The 20,375-nt window shown below is 40.7% G+C and overlaps 1 protein-coding gene and 1 long non-coding RNA gene across 2 annotated transcripts in view; both read left to right on the plus strand.

Moving 5' to 3' along the window:
* Positions 1 to 20,375, plus strand: part of LOC308400233 (ephrin type-B receptor 1-like) — a 150,689-nt gene that overhangs the window by 90,340 nt on the left and 39,974 nt on the right. The window contains exons 9-11 of the mRNA XM_080887799.1: positions 490 to 614; positions 15,934 to 16,099; positions 16,481 to 16,586. Of these exons, the coding sequence (XP_080743925.1) occupies positions 490 to 614; positions 15,934 to 16,099; positions 16,481 to 16,586 (397 nt within the window). The remainder of the gene's footprint in view (positions 1 to 489; positions 615 to 15,933; positions 16,100 to 16,480; positions 16,587 to 20,375) is intronic.
* LOC308400234 lies at positions 2,491 to 3,634 on the plus strand. Its single transcript, XR_013972341.1, has 2 exons — positions 2,491 to 2,766; positions 3,240 to 3,634. It is a non-coding gene; the product is annotated as an uncharacterized lncRNA (long non-coding RNA).

Here is a 20,375-nt window from a genome sequence, read left to right on the forward strand (position 1 = left end):
AGAATCCCCATAAAACCAAGAAGACAAATTCTCTTGAGGTTTTTTGTCCTTTAAAACACTAATTTAATTAAATTTAAAACAGTGTAGTACATCTCCAGATGCTGTGTGATATTAGTCTTCTTCTCGCCTCATATTTCCACTTGAGACTATCAAAGCACAAAAGTGATGAAAGCCATCACATAAAACGATCCAGAAGCTGAACCATGAAATACATTACAGCCAACAGCTTCTCGTTCCCAAAATTATGGGTTAAAAATGCATCGCAGACATAGCTCTTGTTTCCCCATCAGTGACAAGTGCAGTAATTTGTTTTCATGAGCTTGGAAGAGGAAACATTTTTCTCCTTTGAGTGCAAATAATCTTTGGCAATATGTCATTAAACTCTGTATTTCCATATTTATGGTGTTTAAACATGCTAGCAAGTCTTTTAACTGCCTAATTGATTGTGTATTCTTGTGTGCGTATGTATGTGTGTGCGCTTTTTATCAGCTCCCTCAGCAGTTCCCATAATGCACCAAGTGAGCTCAACAAGTCGCAGTTTCTCGTTGTCATGGCCACCGCCCGAACAGCCCAATGGAATTATCCTCGACTACGAGATACGATACTATGACAAGGTAGGGTGGGATGATAAATGTCTGTGTTTGTCTCTGTGTCTGTGCTTTTTGGTGCTATAGTCGCTGGCAGTAACTCATTAGTCAATAAAGCAGGCAAATCAATATCAACTTCATCAGAGTCATCCATTATCAGGACTGTTACTAAAGACCAGCAGGATTCTCACTTCTGCACAAACACCTCAGCCATTAAGAACTTGAATAAAAGTAACACCAACCATTTTGGTAAAACTACACGTATAGTTCTGTGCAAAAAGTTATGAGCCACCACTGCGTACTTTATATTTTGCTTCCAAGAAACCCAAAAGTTCTTGTAATTTTTAAAAATGGTCCTCAGATGCTTTCTTTTTTCTCTGAACACTGTTTTTTCACTCATTTTTAGTCCAGTCCTTATACCTGACCATTTTTAGAGAAATGAATAGCACAAGCACCCAATTAACTTGTGGGGATAGGTTAATTGGATAATCCAAATTGCCACTAGGTGTGAATGTGCGAGTGAATGTGAGTGTGAATGGTTGTCTGTCCCTATGTGTTAGCCCTGCGACAGACTGGCGACCTGCCCAGGGTGTACCCTGCCTCTCGCCCTATGACAGCTGGGATAGGCTCCAGCGCCCCCCGCGACCCTGAAAAGGATAAGCGGAAGCGAATGGATGGATGGATGGATGAATAGCACCTAATTAAAGGCATTAACCAGTGTTGTGTCTACACATAACAGACAACTTATCAAAAAAACATTTTTAATTTTATCTTTAGGCACTGTGTTACCAGCAACCTGTCACAAAACAGACACTTTGATAGGCATACAATAATATTTTTGTACTAACAAGGTGATTGTCAAAGAGATATTAGCTAAAAACTTGGCATGTGACAACACGGTGTGTAGTGTGTCGTTGAAACATTTGAGGAAACTGGACAAACAGAGGACAGAAGGAGTGTCAGATCTTAAAAACTGTCTGCAGTGAAAAATGTCTGAATGCTATGTCCTTAAGAAACAGGAAAAAGTCCAACAAAGATCTAATCAGAGAAATGCATCTTCCTCTTCAGCTGATCCATTAGCAGTTCACTGAAGCTTCATCAGAAATGGTCTCGGTGGAAGAGTGGCTTTCAATTAGCCAAAAAAATGATGAAGCCAGGAGTCCGCTGTTCTAGTTGCTCTAGTGACCCTTGAACCCCCTCTAGCCATCGATCTGGTGGGTAACAGACGTCTCCGAAAAGGTCGGAGCACTTTTACAAATATGCGATATGTGATGTCTTGATAAACCAAGCAGATATTTGAAGTTTACACAGCTACATTAAAATATGTTAAAAGTTTATTTTGTGACCCAGAAAGAGTAATAAGAGTAATAATAAAACTAAGTAGCTGCAGCCATTGTTGGAAACTGGAATTGGCTGGGCCGCGCTATGAATTCTGGGATATGGTGGGCCACGAAGGATACACCCGACCCATCCTTCAAATCTTAGGAAAAGGAGGACGCATTTGTCGGCCGCATTCGGAGGAGTCTACGAATTGGGACAGCCTTCATTGTGTCACTGTGGCGTAATTGGTCTAAAAATGCAGCCTCGGGAGGATGCAGCCTACGTTTTGGGACACAGCTAAGGTGGAGCCTCTCATGGTTTGGGGCTGTATTTCACAAAGTGTTGTTGGGGATTTTCAAGATTGATGGAATTATGAACACTGAAAAGTCCTGTCAGATTTTTGATCCATCATGCAGTACCATCTGGAAACCATCTGATTGGCAAGTGTAGCCCAGTGGCAAACAGATGGAATTAGAGACTGTTTATTGTAATTATTATTAAAGGTGTTTTATTTTGTTCAGTTAAAAGCACTCATGATTGGAGAGAGACTCTAAAGAAAAAATCCAAATTATTTTGCATGGAATTGCATTATTTGTGTTATTTATTTATTTATTTTGTTTCTCAAAGGTTATTTTTTGACCTGGATACAAATGCAGTCCAACCAATGGGATTGTTTGTCCCGCCTTGTTTTTCATGTTTGGTTGCGCTGCTAAGGCTGCTTAGACCACACGCGCCATAGCAGTACCTGTGGGGAAAACGTGGTAGCTGTTGAAACAGCGAAGCTGTTGGTGTCTGCTTGATTAGCCGCCAGATTTGGATAGCCGAAGCTAGTTTTATGAATACGAAGTGCTTTGCACTGGTGAGTAACGAAACTGTTATAGCCGCTGATCGGCATCCTGAAATGTTAATGTTGTTCGCTTCAAAAAAACAAACGCTAATGGTGACGGTACTATGCAAGTAGCTAGCGAGTGTGCTAAACGCTCACTCCCGTTGTTAAGCGTTAGTTGAGAACTTATTAGCTGTTGTTAGGTTAAGGAAAAAACAGTATGTCTATCTGTTGTATTGAAATGTTTTATTGTGTTACTTTTATTCATCACTGTTGTTACTTGACCGTGAGCAGAGTATATTGAGTTTGCTGCTTTTAATGAGCAGTGTGAATTGCTTTAATGATTGGTGATAGCTACATTGCCATGTAATGAAAACGTTTAGAATTTGATTAGTTGTACAACATTAGAAATTGAAACACATTTTGTTCATGCTTTATACTTTAAACAGAAGTGTTAGTTAAGTGTGAACCGTGTTCATTTGAAGTAATTCTGACCTCACTCTTAGGTCAGGTTTTTTGAGTTGGAGAAAGGAGCCGAGACTCCTCGGAGAACATTGGATTACAGACTTTGTGGAAATCTGCAGAAGAGGAATAATTTTCCATTGCAATGGATGGCGAGCCACAGCCCATTTGGAATTGAAATTTGAAGTCTGGTTGCCTGAACTGTGGTAGGACAAAACAGTGCAAACCATACATCGATCGTGGACTGAACTCACACCAATAACTCACCAGATCACCAAACAGGCCTGATCTGGATCCTATTGACACTTTAAAAGACCCGGGTCTAACATTCTTTTCTTTTTTATTTTGGGTATCTGTGCGCGCACACACAATTTTGGTTGTTATTGTAAAGGCAATACAGTGCACAAATTTCAAATACAGTTGAACTATTGCTTCATCATTTGCAGTTGTGTTTTCATTGTGGTTACCCATCCTCTGGGCTCCTGTCGTTCCTGAAATCTTCTGATTTGCCCATTGTTTATATATTTTGTTACATACTGGTTACACAAGAGCTGAATTTTTCAGCATGAAAATGATCGCAAACACACTACTAGTGCAGTAGAAACCCAGATAGAAAACAAAAAGGCACATAATGGATTGGCCTCCCTAACATCATTAAAGCAATGTGGGATCATCCCAGAAGAGAGTAGAACAAAAGGCAGTCCTTCAAGAAGCTTAGGGAACTATTCCTGAAGGCTGCTTAAAGAAATGATAAGAAAGCTTGCCCAAAACAGTCTGTGTTGAAGACTAATGGCGATCATATGAAATGACTTGACTTTCAAGCTGGTTACATTTATATAAACTCTGATTTTGTCTTAAATACTGTATTTCTATGGATGTTTCTGCATGTTTCAATAAATCCCTACACCGATTTCACATTTTCCTAGCAAAATATAGACTCACGCACAGCACTGCACTTTCTGCTTTTTTACTAGGGGCTCTTAATGGTTTCACATATGTTACAGTGTCCGCTGTCACTAATAGTGTTCTATTGTTTGCTGGGTGTGAGATCATTTCCTAGATTTATCTTGCTCACCGTGGTGATGTAGAGTTCAAGTTCCCATCTTCATCAACAATAAAGCATTAATTATAAACACACATCAGGAGCTCACAGAAGTGTTGTTGCTAGGTAGATATTGTATGTGCTACCTTATGTTTCCAGATTTAGTCCCTTGGAAAACACAAAAAACAGCAAACAAAAAACAAACAAAAAATATGTTACTGAAAGAAATTAGATGTGTTTAATATTAATAAGGAGGAGAGGCTGATAGCAATTTTAAAATATTCACCAAAAAAAGAATAGTTAGGTACTACATCTATCCAGGAGTTTAAGAAAATAAGGGGGTAGGATAACTCCAGGCAGCGGATGGAAGAGAACCAGTTTTTAAAATTTAATAATTGAAATTTTTTTCATCTATCAAAGAGAAGCTTCAAAAGTGTATTGGGTATGGCGATAATTTATACAGGCATGATGTTATGTTTTTAATACTTGACAGAAGATTACGGGCTGTCTGGTAGTTTCATAGACTCCTTGAGAACATCCATCCAACAGCAGCAGACACCATGACAAATGTTTCTGAACGTGTCTGTTCTCCATCATATCGTTCAAGAAACTCAGTACTCAGTACTGCCGTTTTTGTAATACCGTTGTTATTAAATATTTCTTGTCATTTAGTATGAAAACTGCAGCTTGATAAAAATCATCATCACTGGGTTTGGTGGCTGATCAACATGGCAATTATTTCAGGACAGCTGAAGGCAGAAACCTGTCAGCATATTTCTACAATTTATAGCTCTTATAAATGATGTATTTTTGTCTCCCACTCGTGCTGAATGCCTATTCATGTATCATCTTTTATGCAATATTATTTCCTAATAAGTCAGGATTGATCTTAGAGCTACAATGCATATTTAATGGGGCCTGCAGCCATACTGACAGGGTTTTACAGTGATGTAGAGCCTTTCTTTTTTCAACCACACATAAATTTGTTGATCGTATTTGTGCAGGAAGGATGAGTGTCCATTCATTAACAACTGGCTTTAAAAAGCTGTTTTCAGACAATGAGGACCGCCTCCCTCCAACTCAGCGTTTCACTGAATCGAACACGAACAAAGGGAGTAGTTTGGGCTGCTGCAGCTTTGTTATCGGTAACATGCAATATAAGATCAAATTAGGATTTGTGAAGATGAAAATTAAATCAACCATTAGGCTAATCAGGAGCAGTAAGAGCTCATGCTGATCTTGGGAGTCTCAAGCAGCTAATTCTTTAGTCTTTACTGAAAACTTTAGAAGACAAATGGACAGTAATTTAGACAAATTTCCCCAAAACCTTTCCAGCTAATCCGATCCTAGCTGAAATATTAAATATTTAGGTAGCCACACAAGACGGCGATATCTTTTGTTGCTGTTTTACAGGAAAATATTCATTGGCAGTCATGTATACAGCTCCGATGCATTTATTCAATTTACTGCTTATGTTGTTTTGTCTGTTCCAAAGTCTGCGAGGCGGGATATCATAGTGTTTGTAGACTGCAGCCGCTAATATTTCTCTATTGTTTGCTGAGTAAGATGGTGTCCTAGATTCATCTCCTCAGCATTCTCTGTTGCTGTGGGCTTCAGGTCTCTCCGTGGACCTCAGTACATGCCCGAAGTCAGCACAGAGCACTGATATTACATAGTTACCTTTATCTTAAAAGGGCAAAGCCTTTCACCCCAGAGAGATGGAGTCTGCCACAGAAAAGAGAACAAGAAGCATCCGTTCTTCCAGGCCAGAGTGTTGAGGATTTCTGTTCCAGGCAGGCAAGGTTGAAGGAAAATGATCGATATTCAAAATGATCCTTTGTAGCTTTCTTTTACTCCTATTGTTCCTGTTTCGCAAAGGCCAGAAATGTGCTCCGAGAGAAGAACCACTTGTGTCCATTAGCTGAACTCTTTGGAAGTTTTCTTTATTCTTCCCTACCCTGACCCTCTGAGTTATACTGAGAATAAAAGGAAACTCTCAGTCTCAGTACTTGATCTCCTGCACAAGAGGGATGCCCACATTCTCCATCTATCATTTCTTTAGGCCAGGTCAAGTTAGTCCAGACATTCTTCTCCTTAGCAGCGTCTCCTAGCACATCCTGAGGGATCCAGAGGCATTCCAGTACCACATCAGATATACATAAAATCCTTTCACAAAGTCCGAGTCTACCCTAGGGTCTCCTACATGATGCATATGCCCTGAAAATCTCCAAAGGGAGGCACCCTGAAGTCAGCCTTATGAAATGCCTGAACCACTTTAGCTTTTTAGAAATAAAGGAGCACCAGCTCTATTCTGTTCTCCCTCAGGATTGATTGAACTATTTCTAAAGTTTAAGCTCAGCCACCCTATAGAAGAAATTATTTTTAGTTGGTTATAACTGTATTTTTTTCTGGAATAAAGTTTATTATTGTGAGTAATTTTTCAGATAAAAGCAACCAGAAACCTGCTTCTCCTTTTAGGAATATGAAGGTTGTTGTGGTGGAGGGGTTATTAATCCAAAGGAGGTGAACAAAACAAGGTCATTGCTGCCACCTGTAACAAAACCTTGGAGGGGAACCTCCACAACCAAAGTAGTGCTTTAGCATAGGGCTTGGCTGTAGAGTCCAGAAGAGCAGGAGACTCACCAGTGCCTATCTCACCACTGTAGAGACATGCCCTGGAGTTGGATTCATTTTTAGGATTTGACCTTGGCATGCTAATCATGTGAACTTCCATGTTCTCTATATATACTGCTTCACAAAAAGGAAAACCTTTTGAAAACCCCCAAAACAGGAATGGTTTTAAAGGTGGAGGCCACTGACATTTTTTCTCTCCCCGTCTTTTCTGACAATTTTTTGCACTAGTTCAGTTAGGGTCAGTCACCGGTGGCATGAGGTGACACCTGGACCCCACAGAGGTTCCAAAGGTAGTTCAATTCCTCTAGGATGGGACATGAATACATGGCATCACCAAGAGATTTGCTCTGTCGCTCAACACAGTCTCAAGAGCATGGAGGAGATTCCAGGACACCGACAGCTACTCCAGGAGAAATGGACAGGACTGTAATAGATTCTTAACCCATCAGTAGGACCGATATCTGCTCCTTTGTGCAAGGAGAAACAGGATGAGCACTGCCAGAGCTACAAAATAAACCTCCAGCAGGACACTGGTGTGAATGTCTCTGACCAAATATCAGAAACAAACTACATGAGGCTAGCCTGATGTCCTCTAGTGGGCTCTGTGCTCACTGGCCGACACTGTGGCATTTGCCAGAACACCAGAATATGCCTTTGACAGATAAGAGCCGGTTTACCCTGAGCACATGTGACAGACGTGAAGGGGTCTGGAGAACAAATGAAGAATGTTCGCTCAGCACGACAGGTTTGGCGGTGGGTCAGTGATGGTGGGGTGAGGCATATCCACAGAGGGGCGCAGAGACCTCTACAGGATTGGCAACAATACACTGGCACACTGTGAAATCCACTGTCAGACACTACACTGGTGCAGTGGGTCCTGGTTTCCTCCTGTTGCACAATAATGCCTGACCTCATGTGGCAAAAGTTTGCAGACAGTTTGTGGAAGATAAAGGAGTTCATACTGACCGGCTCCCATGCTCGCCTGACCTAAATCCAATAGGACGCGTCTGGGACGTTATGTTTCAGTTCATCAGACACTGCAAGGTTGCACCACAGACTGTCCAGGAGCTCAGTGATGTCCTGGTCCAGATCTAGGAGGAGATGCCCCAGGACACCATCTGTGGTCTCAGTAGGAGCATGCCCCGATGTTGTCAGGCATGCACATAAGCACATTGAGAACATACAAACCATTGAGTGCCATGTTGAGTGGCTGGGGTGAATTTTCAGTAAAATGGGCTGGTCTGCCACATACTTTTCTTCACTTGGATTTACAAGGTATCTTTGAATTAGGCCCTCTGTATGTTTGTAATTTTCATTTCCATCAAACAATGTAACATCCCTTAATTCCTAACACATTACCCGATCAGTATAGATATGCAGGCAGCATGATTTTTCCCCCCCATTGAGATCAGATCTATATTCTGATTTGTTTCTTTCATTTTTTCGAGCAGCGTAGATGCTTCTAGCTTTGTGATCAGATTTCCATTCTGTGGATGCACTCCAGATATGAAGCAGTTTCTTGTGCAGACAGAATATTATTTACCCTTCTGGAGTCAGTGTTTTGCAAAAGAGATCACAATATGAATGTCTTGCTGCAGCGTTGATAACAGTGTTACTCCAGCTTTTGTAATGTAGAATAGTGGAAGATCATTTAATCTTGTTAATCGATTCACTCAAAAGCAGAAACACTAAACCACCAATTTATCCCCTCAGTGGGTGTTTTTCAAAGCTCCTACCAGTCTTCTGTGAGGCTGTCTTACTGAAGCAATCAAGCCTTCAGCTGCCTGTAGTGGACAAGGTCCTAATTTGTATGAACCAGGAGACTATGGAACAAAAGACTTCATAGTCTAGCTTGAATAGCGAATGTCAGACCAGAGGCACCAATGTGAGCCTCTGATTCAGTGGTAAAACATGCAGGTTCTGATTGCTTTCCTATCAAAGAAGTTGCTCTAGGAAAGAAAATTGTGAAGAGAAAGGAAAATTGCGACAGCATATCTTGTCTTTGTAATTCCGCAAATAGGAAGCAATGCATTTCGAGACTCCGAGTTAAATTACTCCCATATCTATCACCCAAAGGTAAATATAAGAATGTCCTCATCTTTTTTTGAAGCAGAGCCAACAGCTGCAAAAACAGACAGACTTTTGCTGCAGACAGATTAAAAACAAAGAGTGAAGCACCTACAAGGGATTGTGTAACATACACCAAACAGAGCGCGTGCCTCCTCAGCCATGGATCACATTTCATTCCCCACCATCCTTCAGTCCTTCGCACAAGATCTGAAGAAAATTGTTTTTGGCATTTTTTGGAATACCACTGCTTCTCCCTGTGCTCATTTTTTTCTTTTTAATACACACTGTCAGCGAGTTGGTACTTCCATAACTCATTGAAACTCTCAACTGTGAGCGCAAGTACAAACTTTAAATGCCCAGTACTCTTGTCAACTGTTTTTGTTATCTATTCTCTTTGATGAAAACACTCATGCGCAGCCCTAAAGTCCGTGGCTTCAGAGAACTTGCTCAGAGATTCCAATTTTCCAGGGCTGTCAACTTCGCAGGGCTGCACAAAAACAACTGAAAACATGTGTTTGAATCTTTCCTTTTTATTTTTATGGATACTGCTGCTGCTTTTTAAGTCTTAATGTGGCACTAATGCAACCATTTGTCATTACATAATTAAAAATCAGTACCTATTACTTCAAGGTTTGCTTTCCAACATATGTGGAGTTAATGCTTTTTATAAATTGCACTTAATTGTATTGTTAGTTTTGAATTAATTTGTGTAATAATTTGTGATGCCTTATTAACAGTTTTAAAGACAGGTATTTTTCAGCAGCATGTACCTTTATTTTTATCTTTTCTAGCTGGTTAACTGTTAGCATTAGCTCTCACCCTGTTTCTACATTGTCTTCTGTCACACCAACCCTCTGCATGTTCTCCTTCACTACACCTGTGAATCTTCTGTGTGTTCATCCTCTTGCAGCTCCATCTTCAACATCCTTTTCCCAGTACATCCACTATCCCTCCTCCATTTCTAATGTTGTCCCTCCTGCTCACTCCCAATTAAAATCTCAACATCTTCAACTCTGCCACCTCCTGCTCCACCACTCGCCTTTTTATCAGTGCCACTATCTCTAAGCCATACACCATAGCAGGTCTCACTACTGTCTCTTAAACCTCACTAATTCTTATACAAAACTTTCATTTAGACTCCTGCTGATTCAGTGTCTCTTATCTATAATGGGCATTAGACGACACTCGCTGATTTTTCCTTTAGGAATAAAGGAGAGATTCCGTAAGCTCGGTGAGGGTGACTCATCTCCGATAAACGAAAACCATTTATATCATTTTCATTTCATCTGTCGTTCAAATGTAAAATGTTTCATGTTTCTCCAGGGTAGGACTGGCTGTATTTCAAACATTATCCGGAAGCACAGAACCGGATAATAGTTGTTTCAAGTGGGATTCATGGTACTGCGTCTGTAGTCTGTTTGCGTAGGTGTTTGGCTACGCAGAGTACAGGATTATGCTATGCAGTCTACGTGGGCTTGCTTACATACAGCAAGAAAATAACCAACAGTATGTAGATGTTGCTGATGCTATGCATAGGTTGAATGCTGGATTCAAACGCTGGCCTGAACAGTAAAGGGGGCCCACAAAGTCATGAAAAGATCGATAAAGCACAGACAAAGACTGTAGTAAACAAATGTGTTAGAACTTCAAGAACAGTCTACAGCAATGTTCTCTCTAATTTTTCATGTGTCTGAGCGAACACACAAACTCCCTGAGCGGCCCCCTTAGACCACTGTGTGCAACAGCAGATGTGTGGTCACGCCAGCATCAAATCCATCCAAGTTACATGGTTTATTAAAATGACCAAACTACAGCATTTACATTTATGTTAGACTTCTTTTAATTAAGTGCTTTAGCCCACTTACAATGAAAATTAAAAAAAATCTTGTTCATGACCTGTGTAGTATGTTAACACTATTGGAAGTAAAAATAACTTGAACTCCAATAAAGCTCTGACTTGTATTATGAGTCTGTGGTCTGGGAGAGAGTCCTGTAACTCTGTCTGCAAAATACAGCATATAATGATCAATGTTGGGCAATTAATTATATAGTTACTTCTTCAAAAAAGTTACTGAGTTATGCAAACAACAAAGTTGTTTTTAAATAAACATTTCAAACTATTTACAGAACAATCAGCTGTTCTGCATCAAATTTGATGCCACACAAATTATTTGTGCCACTCCAAAAAATAATTTCTGTCCACTATGAGATAAAGGAGAGCAACAGCCTGATACCTGCAGGCTTGACAGCCGGAGATGTATCACTGCTGTAACAGCTGTAACATTCACACAAGATTTGCGCTAAACGTCGCAAATCTCTCATCTCAAAACACCGCTGTCACTCCTAAAACTTCCCCCCTTCCTAAACAACTAAATGCCATGTTGCCATATCATTTTTTTGATTGGTCGACATGGTACTTTTTCCGACGAACAGGAAAGGGTGGGGGGTTTTTTGGTTTTGGTTTTGCTCACAGGTGGAGAGTGCTTTCGAGCGTTTTCCTTATAAAACGCAGTTTTTACCGTTTCTTCCCGCAGTAAATATAAACAACAATAGTATTCAGGAAAAACAAACATTGCATATATTTTTATCATAACTCTGGTTTTACGTGGCCGATCAACACAATTTAAAAACTGGTATAAAGTCCACACTTTTTCCGTCAACTTCCGTCTGTCCTGCTCACATCTCCAGTGGTTGTACATGTTGCCATTAACTCCACATCAGCCACGCCGCTTTGCTAGCTAAAACACCGGTGTCAGCACATAAGGACGCTGTCATAGCCTGTCAATGATGTTGATTAACTGCGTATATACGAATGTGAATCGCATCATTGGCTGGACTATGGGATAAGGTGGCATCGTTCTAATGTCGACTGCTTAGGTGAATAGGTTGAATGCAGGGGTTTTTCAACTTGGGGATCAATACACTCTACAGACCTGTTGCTCAGCATATTTTTGACACTGCCTCCTGTTGTCAGCAGACAGCTACTACATGTAGACAAAAGTCTACAAAGCTGTGCATTGGCTGTCTAGCTGCAGAGCACAACCATGCCAATCCCATAATGCACTTCCTGAAAAGCCTACACCAGCATAAATAGTGATTGTACTCTTAGATGCAAAGGAAGGAGTTGTGGCTTTGTTTACCACCTTAAAACACTTTTTTAATTTGATCTATATTCTTATGCGGGTTTAGTATTTCATGTTCGTCATTTTTTTGTGTTTCTTTCACAGTCTTTTACTCTACATACACAGCGTTGTCACTTAGGCATCATCAAAAAAGAAATAAATAACAGGAAGAGCACAGTAGCCCTATCTCCATATGGAGCACTCACCGCTCCTCTTATTCTCACAGTTTTGGTATCAGCAAAGTTCCAGGAAAGATGGAGAGTAGGGAGAGAAGAGGAGGTCGAGATTCTGCCTCTCGCAGGGCAATTAAAGTGAGCTGAGTACACGGTGAGAAGTAGTGCTCTCACTGAGAGATGTACTGCACCTGTGGTGTGACAGCCACAGATAAAATCCTTAGTTAGTCAAAATCATGACAGTGACTTTACTCTAAGTCAGCCTTATTTGCTGTTGCTTTTACTTCAATATCATTTAACGCAGAAGCCAATTCAGTCGCTGCGTTTCACACCACGGAGCAGTCGGCCACATAAAGACTAATTTTAGCACATATTTGAAAGTGAAGATGTCCCCGGGGAGTGGTTTGATAAGCCTGCAGAGAGAGGACAGGTTTTTCTTACCAGACAGCTGTACTCTACCTCCTGCTCTGGCAGTTTTTTGTCATTTCTCCACCTTCTCTCGCCCCCCCATCCTCCCCACCCGCACCTTCCTTTTCCACTCCCACTCTATAGATAATGAGGTTTTAATGTAGTAGATTTGATATGGTGCAAGAAGGCTGGATTTTTCCCCATTACTTATCTCTGGCTACCAGGCCTTCCCATATGGGCTGCCCCTTAACCTCTTCATTCTGGCAAACATAGAGCCACCCTCATCCTCCCTCCCCCCCACCCACACACACACCTTCAAATTCAAACTTCACCCCCAACACAATACCCCATTTCTCTGTCCACTTGCAAATATAACGCATTCTTTTCAAGCCTTTAACACTTGTCCTTGCGTTATGTCCTAATTACGAGAAAGCAATTAGCAGCGTCCGTCTTTTATATATGTTAATAAGAGAAATCAGTATATTAAGATGACATGAATGAAGGTAATAAATACTATATGATATCGCATATTGGAAAAGTAAACAGGCCCTGCAGCAACAAAGGGGGCTGATGATCGGGGGATGAGTGTTGGTTATGAAAGATTACGATAATAAAAACAATCATCTTTAACCCTCTTTCATCCGTTCCATCTTCTGGTAGCCTTCCCAGCCTTTCGTCTGCTTTTCCCTCAATTTCTTCCCACTCTTTTCCCTCCTGACCTGTCCTGTTCATCACCACCGTCATCTCTCTTCCTCTCATCTTTGCTATGCTTTTGACCCCCTCCACCCTACCACCCTTCATCCTCACTGCATGCTTCCCTCCCTCTACTTTCATGCCATCACCACATTATATCTGTCATTCTCTCCAGACTCCATTTCAAATTAACTGCAGTGAAGCTTTTTTTTTTTTTTTTATCTGAAAGAAACCGACTGAAGACAGGAAGTCTAGAAGGCAGACAGAGAAAGATAGCAGTGCAAGGTGGTGGTCTTTGGTTTATTGGAGTGGCCTGATAGGTCTCATACCTAATTCAGTCCAGAAGAAGAAATGGAAGGGGTGAAGACCAAATTCTCACCTGTCTCTGAGGATAATAGCTAATTAACTGCATTGTGACAGAAATACCTATATATGCAGGGAATGAAGGGGGGTGGGGTTAAAAGGGGTGAAAACGTAACTGGAAGATATATGAGGGCAAGGAGCATCATATGAAACAAAAACTGGAGGTTTAGAAATGTTAACGATAGTGAGCTTGAAAAAGCCTGAACAACATTTGTTCTCATGTGGGAAGATTCTGTGTTACCACACCAAGAAAACTGGAAAAACATATCATGTTTATGTATCTTTCCAGAAATAATGACAAAGGATCGCTAAAGACTATTCATTGTTTTTGTTGGGTTGGCTCCAAAGTGGTGCTAACGGGGTAAATGTTGGAAATCGCACGAGTGCCAGCTAAAGATTTCTGACTTCTTGCCTTCTGACAGTGACTGCAACTGTACCAGAGGAACCTTTGATGTCTGAGAGGATCCTGTGAGGATTTAGGTTTCCAGAGAGAACAGGACAACTTTGCCCTTTACTCTGGTTACAGTTTAGTATAAGAGACTGATGGGGAAGGGAAGGTTAAGCTCACATACTGTTTTCTGCTGTGTGGAATCTGTTTCCTGTGCACAGAATCATTATATTAATTCAGCAAACACTCAGTCTGCCGCTGTATTTTGAATGCCTTCTGCCCATTTTGAATCAAATTAAGCCTCACAAATCATATGGTGTAATCTGTTTAAGAATACCAATATCAAGTCTGCAAAAGCAGCAGCTTTAGGAGTTCTTTAGTTTTGAATAGGGCTCCACACCTCGCAAAATGCTTGTTTCTGACCTTTTCTGTTTTAAAGAGGAACCTGACTTATTGAATCTTTATGTGCTGCAAAAAATGGCAGTCTCCCAATCTTAGTGTTTAGTTTCGACACAGAGGTGTAAGTTAAGCAGTGTTTCTTTATTCATCACTCACTTTTCCATAGTGTAGATCGTTTTATCCAGGATGTCAGTGTAACCATGAGGTGAGCGCTGGTTATGGTTACAGATGCAATAGAGCTGACCAGAGGGGTTGGATAATATGTTCAAATTTTCAAACTGGCAACCATCGATCCATCTACAAGCAACTGCTGCTGTGCACAGTCAGGGTCAAAAGAAAGTTTTACACATCTGGTGCATGCATCTGGTCTTTGAATGAGGTAAATACAAACTCAGATGGACTACAAAACATGTGCACTGTGTCATTATTTATTTGACAACAACTCAGAATCAGTCGCTGCCTCCATAGGAACTGAGAGGGTAAGTGGCAGCCAGGTGCTGCTAATCAAACACACTTGATTAACTGAAGAGCAGAAAGTGTGAGCGCCTCTATAAATCCTCGTACAGTGGATTAGAAAGTCATTAAGGAAATGTTAAGTTATTCCTTCTTAAGGTTGTTCTAGCTGTTGAATCATGGGGTGTAATACTGATGAGTCTCTTGTGTCTGTGTACAACTCTCAGCTCTGGAGATCATTACAACAGAAAGAAAGGCGGCACACGTAGACTTCTTGTATTCTCGAGGTGGATTAGGTTAGAAAGTGACCCACACACAGTGCTGCTAAAAAGTGTTTGCCACCTTCTCAATTTCTTAGTTTTTTGCAATTTTGTAGAAGTTACAAATTCATCAAACAAATTTTCATTTTTGACAATGATAAACTGATTAAATACAAAATGCATTTTGAAATGATGATATTATTTAGTTTGGGACACCAGTATTCCAAACCTACCGATGTGAAGTGTTGCCTTGCTTTTTAATAGCCACAATGAAATGAGACTAAACACAATCGTGCTTTGGCCACTGTGTATCACAGCACACTCTTCCCTAAAACAACAATCCAGTGTCTTCTCTGTGTGAAGTTTTAATAAACTAAAAGCTATACACAGTGAGGCCTGTGGATTACTTTTTTCCTGTTTCAGCTTCACATTACATGAAAACACAGATATCCAAATATGGATTAATAAACCCAAACTATCTCCATGACTACATATTGTACCACTACATGTAACTGTAATATTTTTGTTATTTGGAACAGGGCAATGTGATGAAGCCTGGCAAAGGGTGCTTTTACCAATTTCTTTTGTTTTCGCTTTACTTTGGATGTATTTTTGTTTATACTGGCCAAAACTAAGTGCTGAAGTTAGACTAAAAGAATATTTTGGTTACAGACAGACTGTTTGGGCTGCTTCTTAAATATATCTCCTAATTGTCTCTGTACCTCACACGCAGTTGCAGTCATCTGTGCTGAACAGTTCGATGGTCCTAAGCGAAACACCTAATGTGGTTCTGGAGGGTCTGAGACCCGGGACCGGCTATGTGGTCCAGGTGAGGGCCCGCACTGTAGCGGGCTACGGAGCCTACAGCAAAGACATGCTCTTCCAAACCCTCACCGACGGTAAGTGTGTGGGTGGTTATCTGGAGTGTGTGGAGGTGTTTGTGTGGGTGTGGGTTTTCGTGGTGGAGAGGAAAGCGAGTGTAGGGCTGAGAGAGGGAATGTGAGAGGGTTGCGCAAGAGTGAAATTCTGGCTGTGAAGTGATTAAATTCTCCCTTACTTTCTGTGTGTGTGTGCGTGTGTGTGTGTTTGTGAAGAGTGCTTGCAGTCATGTAAAATGAGCCTTGTAAATTATATTTTCTGTGTATTAGAGAGAAAAAAGTGTCAGTTATATATTTTCCCTTCCAGAAATGCTCAGCTGTGTGTATGCAAGACTGAAACATATGAGGAGTATGAAATATAATATTTTTTCCTTAATTTGTGTGTGTGTGTGTGTTCTGCAGATGAATATAAGTCAGAGCTCGGACAGCAGCTCTCTCTGATTGCTGGCTCTCTAGTTGGTGGAGTGTGTATTGTATCACTAGTAGCTATCGCCATCATCTGTACCAGGTAATGTACAGCTGACACACCTGCTCACTTCACACGAAAGTGCAGCTGCACATAAATGTCTGTCACTGCAAAATCCAAAGAGGTAGAGATGCTAGACACGTGTCCTATTAAATAACATACTTTTCACTTGTCAGACTATGAACATGAACTGATAGTTAAAACAACAGTTCCCCTCTTTTTTGAGCTTTGAACGAAATGCAAAGGTGTTTGTAATTACGTGGACAAAGCGGCACTTCAGTAGCACAGTTGCAGCTTCCACACATCACGTCTTTAGATCACGTTATTTAATGACCGCTGAGGAAATCGATTAGCTGAGACAGACTGGTAGATGCTTTTTTAAAAGCAGTAAGTGGACTTTGAACAACATATTTTTTTCCAGGATAAATGTTCAGGGCCGATTGGCCATGGAGCATACCACATGAATAAAAATGCCCCCAGCAACAGAATCCCTCACCCATTTTACTAATCCCCTGCTCTCTTTCCTGACATTTGCCATCTGTTTCAAATATAATTACCCAGTAAAATAAATCTGACACCCACAAATATCAATCAAATAAATGTATTTTAACAAAGCTCCTTTAAATGAATAAGAGAGCTGCTGCACATGCATTCTTCTATTTCAGCTAAAATGGTGAAAAAAAGAAAAAAATGGAAGTTTATCAACCATATGAGCAGCACCTAGCACCTAGCTATCGCTACTTAAGCGTAAACCAGATAATGGAAGCCTCTGGGAGTGTGTGGTGTGGAGCGTAGCCACAGCTGATGTACCTCCTTTAAAGTAACATTTTATATGTTGTTGATGTGACAAAAAATAAATGACAAGTGAAAGTTCTGCATGAATAATTGTACTAAAATGTCCATCCGTCAGTCCTTACAAAACACCATCCATCCCTCTATTCGTCATCTTCCACTTATAGACAATCAGGTCACAATGGCACTAAGCCAAGTAGGGTCTTTTCCCCAGCAACACTTTCCAGTTGATCCTGGAGGAGCTGAGGTGTTCCCAGTTGCTCCCAATCACTCGAGTGAGCCTTGAGTCTATTCTAGGGTCACCTCATGTTTGGATATACCCAACGACCTCCAATGGAAGGCTCCCTTGAGACCGGGAGTCGCAGGAGATCCCTTTGGATGTCTGAGCTGTTCTCCTTATCTCCAAAGCTGAGCCCATTCCCTCTGCAGAGGAAACTGATTTCATCGGTCTTAGTCGTTTGGTCATTACTAGATCTCATGATCACTATTTGCACTATTTGTTGCAGTCTTATGAAAGTTGGACTTGGTGGAGTGCTAATCTCATTACCATGACAGTCTGGTACAGCACCCACATCACTGCTGATCTTGTGCCAATCTGTTGGTTCAAGTCACACTGCACTTCCTGTTACTTGGGAATAAGAGGCCATCATATTTGATACAAGCTTCTAAACCCCAACCAGGAGGCAGCATTTCATCATTTTTCCAGTTGGAGATGAGAGGAACTCTGTGGCAGTCCACCACCTCCTGCTTGACCACTAAAATGAAGCAATGTTGCAAAAGTACCGCTTTGGCGCCTCTGGGTGTCATATTATTCTGTATGGCATCGTTAGATTGTTAAATTACAGGCATCAGTGCATGAACAGCTTGTCTTACTTACTTTACATATAGGGGTAATAGGGTAAAGGGGTTGAGGACATGATTGGTGGTAGAGAAGAAGAAGAAAAAGATGTGATAAACTAATCTGTTGTTTGTTTTTCATCTTTGATGTTTTTTTTTGGTTTTTTTGGTGTCTTATCATTTGAATTTCGATTGATATTAAACCATGTGAGAAATTCGGAACCAAAAAATCCCTATTTGTTGCAGCTGTTAAAAAACAGACGTTTGACTGATCTCATTCCATTCTGCTTTTTGTAATTCAGCGAGCTTGAAGGTTAAAACCACTGGTGTCGGCTTTAATAATGTGCTCTATTTAAAAACATTATCAACTGTGTAAAATGTTCATCTTAAACTATTTTCTGGAGCTGTTAAATAAATGTCTTAGAAAGTAAAATAATACTTTTAAAACGAAGTACAGTTGAAGTTGCATTAAATGGTACCTTACTATATATACACTATATTGCCAAAAGTATTTGCTTGTCTGCCTTCACACTTATATGAACTTGAGTGACATCCCATTCTTAATCCATGGGGTTTGCAGCTATAACAGCTTCAACTCAGCTGGGAAGGCTTTCCACAAGGTTTAGGAGTGTTTATGGGAATTTTTGACCATTCTTCCAGAAGTGCATTTGCGCTCTAATTGATCCCAGGAGTGCACGGTCAGGACTCTGTGCAGGCCAGTCAAGTTCTCCCACACCAAACGCACTCATCCATGCGTTTATGGACCTTGCTTTGTGCACTGATGCACATTCATGTTAGATCAGGAAAGGTCCCCAAACTGTTCCCATACAGTTGGGAGCATGAAATGAAAGAATTACAAGTTCCTCTCACTGGATATTATGAGGGACAGCCCCAACAAGTACCCTTGTCCTGGCAACCACCAAACCCGCAGTCATCCAGATGGAGAAGTGTGATTCGTTGCTCCAGACGAGACATCTGCACTGCTCTAGTCTGTGGCGTGCTTTATACCACTTTATTCATCACTTTGCATGGCACTTGGTGACATAAGGCTGTTGTTCGACCGTTGTTCACTGTTCCTGAAGGCCACATGAATTTTGGAGGTCTGTAGAGATTGACTTTGTAGAAAGTTGGTGACCTCTGTGCACGATGCACCTCAGCTCTGTGATTTTACATAGCCTACCACTACATGGCCAAGTTGCTGTTGTTCCCAATCATTTCATCTTTGTTATAATATCACTAACAGTTGATTGTGGAATATTTAGTAGTGAGAAAATTTCACAGCTGGACTTGTTCCTCTATCACGGTAACATTCTGGAATTTACTGAGCTCTTCTTTTACAAATGTTTGTGGAAGCAGTCTGCATGCCTAGCTGCTTCATTTTATACACCTGTGGTCATGGAAGTGATTGCAACATCTGAATTCAATGATTTGGATGGCTGCATTTTGACTTTTGGCAATATAGTGTAGCTTCCACCACTGACAGCTGCAGCTCTCTCACCTTAAATGTAGAATCGGTATGTTTACCAGTATATCTGCTTGCAGTCGCGTGTGTGCATCTAAGTAAAATCCTCTCTGTACACTGTAGTCTTTAACCTTTCGCTGATCAACTGATTCAAGCTCAAACTACACTTGCTGCTGCTATTGCTATTATTGTTAGCTATTTCCAATACTTTTGTATCTGCATATGGTACTACAAAAAACCGAGTGTGGCATTTTCCGAATAATGGTCATTCATGGCCACAGCCACTGACAGCAAGGAGACCTACAAGTTAGTCTAACTTTAAATTTTGCATGCATTGGACTATAAAATATTTGTTTTCTTATCCTGTTAGGGGGTCACAGATGAACTGGAGCCTGTCCTAGCTGACATTAAGGGAGAGGTGGGCTATGTGAAGGAGAAATATCAAAATTAGAGTGCAAGAACAAAAGATTCTTATGAAAAAACATTGGTTGTGTACGCGAAGGGAGCATTTCTAAATGTACTTCACATATTTTTTTAAAAAAGGATTTGAAATGACTCCTAGTAGAAATAAAGTTGTAGACCAAAAAATCACGCACAAGTGATGCAAAAAAAATATTAAATTATAATATTTAATACGGCAAGCTGTCTCTCCTGCGCTCAGTATTAGGTGTCTGCTGTGGAGATCAGTCCACATATTAAAATATTACTGCGTGCATTCCTTTAGTTTCAGCCTCGGAGAG

The sequence above is a fragment of the Rhamphochromis sp. 'chilingali' genome (assembly GCF_963969265.1).
Source record: "Rhamphochromis sp. 'chilingali' genome assembly, chromosome: 7".
Classification (NCBI taxonomy): domain Eukaryota; kingdom Metazoa; phylum Chordata; class Actinopteri; order Cichliformes; family Cichlidae; genus Rhamphochromis; species Rhamphochromis sp. 'chilingali'.